This window comes from Dipodomys ordii, unplaced genomic scaffold, assembly GCF_000151885.1.
Source record: "Dipodomys ordii isolate 6190 unplaced genomic scaffold, Dord_2.0 Scaffold69, whole genome shotgun sequence".
In the NCBI taxonomy this organism is placed as follows: Eukaryota; Metazoa; Chordata; class Mammalia; order Rodentia; family Heteromyidae; genus Dipodomys; species Dipodomys ordii.
This window is the reverse complement of record NW_012267285.1, coordinates 625156-630213: the sequence shown is the minus strand read 5'-3', so window position 1 is coordinate 630213 and position 5058 is coordinate 625156. Positions and strand designations below refer to the sequence as shown.

General features: G+C 68.0%; 1 protein-coding gene across 1 annotated transcript in view; it reads right to left on the bottom strand.

Moving 5' to 3' along the window:
• Positions 1–3469, bottom strand: part of Lpcat3 (lysophosphatidylcholine acyltransferase 3) — a 5806-nt gene extending 2337 nt beyond the window's left edge. Inside the window, exons 1-7 of the mRNA XM_013023582.1 lie at positions 3325–3469; positions 2925–3031; positions 2334–2427; positions 2213–2250; positions 1753–1931; positions 574–729; positions 53–212 (exon numbers count right to left, since the gene is read on the bottom strand). Of these exons, the coding sequence (XP_012879036.1) occupies positions 53–212; positions 574–729; positions 1753–1931; positions 2213–2250; positions 2334–2427; positions 2925–2972 (675 nt within the window). The 5' untranslated portion in view covers positions 2973–3031; positions 3325–3469. The remainder of the gene's footprint in view (positions 1–52; positions 213–573; positions 730–1752; positions 1932–2212; positions 2251–2333; positions 2428–2924; positions 3032–3324) is intronic.
• Positions 3470–5058: the final 1589 nt, after the last annotated feature.

The following is a 5058-nucleotide window of genomic DNA, read 5'->3' as shown; positions in this document are numbered from 1 at the left end:
CGGGGCGGGGGGTCGAGACCGCGCTCCGCCCGCGGGGCCTGGGCCTTCTCACCCGGGCCGCACCTCCACTTGGGGAGCCCCCGGCCCCCCATCTGTAGCCAGCGGGGCTCAACCCAGCCAGCGAGGACCGGAAGCTGCAGGGCGCCTCGCTGGGCGCGGACCCCGCGCCTGTCATTCCGCGACTCAGGGAGGCCGAGACGGGAGGATCCAAGCTTGAGGCCCACAGGGAAGGAGTCAGACTCCTCTCCAGATGCTCTGGGGCTCGACCCCCAGCTCTGGACCGGCACAAAACTAAGTGACGAGAAGCCCTGACCCCGACGAGAGCCAGGGGCGGCTTTCCCTCTCCCTCTCCCTCCATCTTGTCACTTGGGAGCAGACAACAGGCTGGAGCAGCCGCAGCTCCGCTGCTCCCCGAGGCTCCTGGGGCGGGGCGGGGCGGGGCTGAGGAGCCCCCCTCAGCCCTGGGGGCGTGGGGCGTCCAGCTATGGCTGACGCACGGGGTCCCGATGCCAGCTCACAGATCTAGAGCAACGCCTATACAGTGGAGATGGCGCGGACTCCTCTGCTACCTACAGGGGCCCTGCCGGTGCCCGCGCCGTCCGCCCTCGGCCGGCACTTACTTCGTAGTCGTCAGTGAGGAGATAGTCGTGGGTGATGTACGGGCTGAGCAGGGTGTAGACCACCAGGTAGACGAGGCCCAGGCTCAGGCGCTTGAGGGCCGGGATGGTGCTGGGAAGGAACAAGTCGCATCGGAAGGGGCGCAGGCGGGCCCAGGGGTTTTGGGGTGTGGGTAGAGGCTGGGGGGGCTCTCACTTGACCTCGCTCAAGACCCGGGCTCTACCGCTTGAGCCACAGCTCCACGTCCAGCTTTTGCTGGTTCACTGGGGAGTCCCACGGACTTTCCTGCGGGGGCTGAATTTGAACCTGGATTCTCAGGTCTCAGCCTCCCGAGTGGCTGGGGTGGCAGGCGTGCGCACCGGGCCTGGCCTTTTTCTTGGTTGTGGAGACGGGGTGTTGGCAGGTAGCCCGGGCTGGCCTTGACCTGGTCACCCGGGGGCTGGCCTCCAAAGGCGTGTGGACAGTTGGTAAATGAGATGCAAGACGGGGCGTGGCCTGGGATGGAGAGTGTGGCCCTGGAGGGGCGTGGCCTGGCAGAGGGTGTGGCCCTGGAGGGCGTGGCCTGGTAGTAAGGGCGGGTCCAGGGTCTGGCGTGAGGCCTGCATAGGGCACGTCCAGGCCCTGGGAGCAAGGCGGAAGAGGGGTGTGGCCAGCTAGGGGTGTGTCTAGACAGGGGGTGTGGCCAGCCAGGGGCGTGCCCAGGCCGAGGGGGCGAGGCTGACACGGTGCTGGAGGGGAGGGGCGTGGCCCTGGGCACAGGGCTGTCCAGGCCCAGGGGGCGTGGCCGACACAGGATGCTGGATGGAGGGGGTGTGGCTTTGGGCATAGGGCGTGTCCAGGCAGAGGGGCGTGGCCGACACAGGGTGCGGGATGGAGGGGGCGTGGCCCCGGGCACAGGGCGTGCCCAGGCCCAGGGGGCGTGGCTGAGGGATGCTGGAGGGGAGGGGGCGTGGCCCCGGGCGTGGGGCGTGGCCAGGCCCAGGGGGCGTGGCTGACAGGAGGCTGGAGGGGAGGGGTGTGGCCTCGGGCGCGGGGCGTGTCCAGGCCCAGGGGGCGTGGCTGACGGGAGGCTGGAGGGGAGGGGCGTGGCCCCGGGCACGGGGCGTGTCCAGGCCCAGGGGGCGTGTCCAGTACCTGTTGGGCACCTTGCCCGGCTCGTCCGTCAGCTGCCCCTGCACCAGCTTCCGGTAGTGGTTCATGGAGAACTGGGGGCCCACCAGGAAGGCCCCGTAGAAGTAGGCGAACCCCGCGACCTCCAGCAGGGACGGGACCCCGCGGATGGCGTACTTCCGCTGCTCTGGGGTCAGGGAGTTCTGTGCCGGGCAGAGAACAGGCCGGCTCAGGGGATCGGAGGCCACTTCCGGCCTGACTGAGCATGCGTGGGGGGGGGCGTTGCCTAGCAACAGCCAGAGCCAGGCTGGCCTCGAACCCCCGGACCTGGCGCAGTGGCTGCGTCCCGGACGAGTTCGACCTGGGGAGCCTGGAGGCTCACTGCTCTGGGGGGGGAAACTGAGGCAGAGCTGCCCCTGGTGATCTGCGGGCACCTTCTTCGTGGCCCTCACAGCGTTTAACAGGGGAACGGCTGGGGCTTTACCTGGTCTTTGCCTCCATCGAAGTAGTCGATGGCCAAACCTGAGCGGAGAAAGAGAGAAAGTGAGGGGGGGTGGAGGGCCCGGATGTGTGGGACAGCGATCCTCCGGATCCTCGGGACTCACCGATCATCTTCAGCGTCAGCACACAGTGCGGCATCGTCCACTTGATGTCGTACGTGCCCGTGGCGGTGTAATAATAGCCAGCCAGAAGGTAGGCCTGGGGGAGAGGGCGGCGTTACTGCCCCCCCCCCTCCAGGTGAGCCCGCCACCTCGGGGTCTTTATTTCCTTCCTGCTCTGAATGAAATCCCTCGTGTGCTTTCCTGTTCCTGCTCAGGAGGCTGAGAGGTGAGGCTCGAGGTTTAAAGCCAGGCCGGGCAGCCGGGCATGGTGGCGCACGCCTGAAGTCCCCTTGCTGGAGGGGCTGAGCTAAACCCTGAGCCAAATGTGGGATCTGAGATGGGAATCGGATGTGCTGGTCTAAGGACTTGAACTCAGGGCCGGCCTGGGCGCTGTCCCTGAGATTTTTTTTTGCTCAAGGCTGGCGCTCTACCCCTTGAGCCACAGCGCCACTTCTGTTTTCTGGTGGTTCCTGGGAGATCAGAGTCTCACGGACTTTCCTGCCTGGGCTGGCTTTGAACCTCGATCCTCCGATCTCAGCCTCCAGAGCAGCCGGAACTACAGGCGTGAGGCGCTGGGAGGGGCAGGGCGCTTACCATTTGGATGCAGAAGGTGGTGAGGACCGCGGTGACCGTGCGGCCCATGAGCCGGAGGATGAGGAACTGCAGCAGGACGCACAGCAGGGAGTGGTAAAACTGGTAGCCTGGGACGGGAGACAGAGCTGAGCCGCGCCACGCCCAGGCTCCCTCCCCGCAGGACGCCCGGGGAACTGTCCCAAGGCCGCACCCTTTGTCATGACAGTGACATCAGAGAGTTGAGCCGGGCACCGTGGTGCCCGCCTGGAATCCCGGCCACTCAGCTGCCTGAGAAGCTGGGATTCCAGGCGTGCGCTGCGGGGCCAGCCCCGCGCAGACTCGGCCGGGGCGCGGCGGGTTCTGCCTGGCTGTGGGGGGTGTGGGGGTCCGCCCCGCGCCTCCCTCCTCCAGCCCCACTCACCAAAGTTAAAGTAGGCGATGGCGAGGCCGGTGAGGGCGTGGAAGAGGTGGATGAGGTAGCTGTCGGAGTAGAAAAGGTAGTGCCGGTACAGCAGGGCCAGCGGGTAGCCTGGGGGGGGGGGGAGAGGTCCTTGGAAGCTCGTTCTGGAACGTCCCCGCGTGGGCCCGGCGCACACGGGCACGCGCGCGCACACAGGCACAAGCACACAGGCATGGGTACACAGGCACGCGGGGGCACACAGGCACACGCACACGGGCTCACAGGCACGCGCACACGGGCACGGGCGGGCACACAGGCACGCGCACACAGGCACGCGCACACAGGCACGCGCACACAAGGCACGCGCGCACACAGGCACGCGCACACAGGCACACAGGCGCGCACACAGGCACGCGCACACACAGGCACGCGCACACACAGGCACGCGCGCACACAGGCACGCGCACACAGGCACACAGGCGCGCACACACACAGGCACACAGGCACGCGCACACAGGCACACAAGCACGCGCACACACACAGGCACACAGGCACGCGCACACAGGCACGCACACACACAGGCACACAGGCACGCGCACGCAGGCACGCGCACACAGGCACACAGGCACGCGCACACAGGCACGCGCACACAGGCACACAGGCACGCGCACACAGGCACACAGGCACGCGCACACAGGCACACAGACACACAGGCACACAGGCACGCGCACACAGGCACGCGCACACAGGCACACGGCACACAGGCACGCGCACACAGGCACGCGCACACAGGCACACAGGCACGCGCACACAGGCACACAGGCACGCGCACACAGGCACACAGGCACGCGCACACACAGGCACACAGGCACGCGCACACAGGCACACAGGCACGCGCACACAGGCACGCACACACAGGCACACAGGCGCGCGCACACACAGGCACACAGGCACGCGCACACAGGCACACAGGCACGCGCACACAGGCACGCGCACACAGGCACACAGGCGCGCGCACACACAGGCACACAGGCACGCACACACAGGCACACAGGCACGCGCACACACAGGCACACAGGCACGCGCACACAGGCACACAGGCACGCGCACACAGGCACACACGCACGCACACAGGCACGCGCACACAGGCACACAGGCACGCGCACACAGGCACGCAGGCGCGCGCACACACAGGCACACAGGCACGCGCACACAGGCACGCAGGCGCGTGCACACACAGGCACACAGGCGCGCGCACACACAGGCACACAGGCACGCGCACACAGGCACACAGGCGCGCGCACACACAGGCACACAGGCACGCGCACACAGGCACACAGGCACGCGCACAGGCACACAGGCGCGCGCACACACAGGCACACAGGCACGCGCACACACAGGCACACAGGCACGCGCACACAGGCACACAGGCACGCGCACAGGCACACAGGCGCGCGCACACAGGCACACACGCACGCGCACGCACGTACATAGGCACACAGGCGCACACACAGGCACACAGGCGCGCGCACACAGGCACACAGGCGCGCGCACACAGGCACACACGCACGCGCACGCACGTACATAGGCACACAGGCGCGCACACACAGGCACACAGGCGCGCGCACACAGGCACACAGGCGCGCACACACAGGCACACAGGCGCGCGCACACAGGCACACAGGCGCGCACACAGGCACACAGGCGCGCGCAGAGCGGGGCTGAGGCTGCAGTGACGCCGCCGGCCGGCAGGCG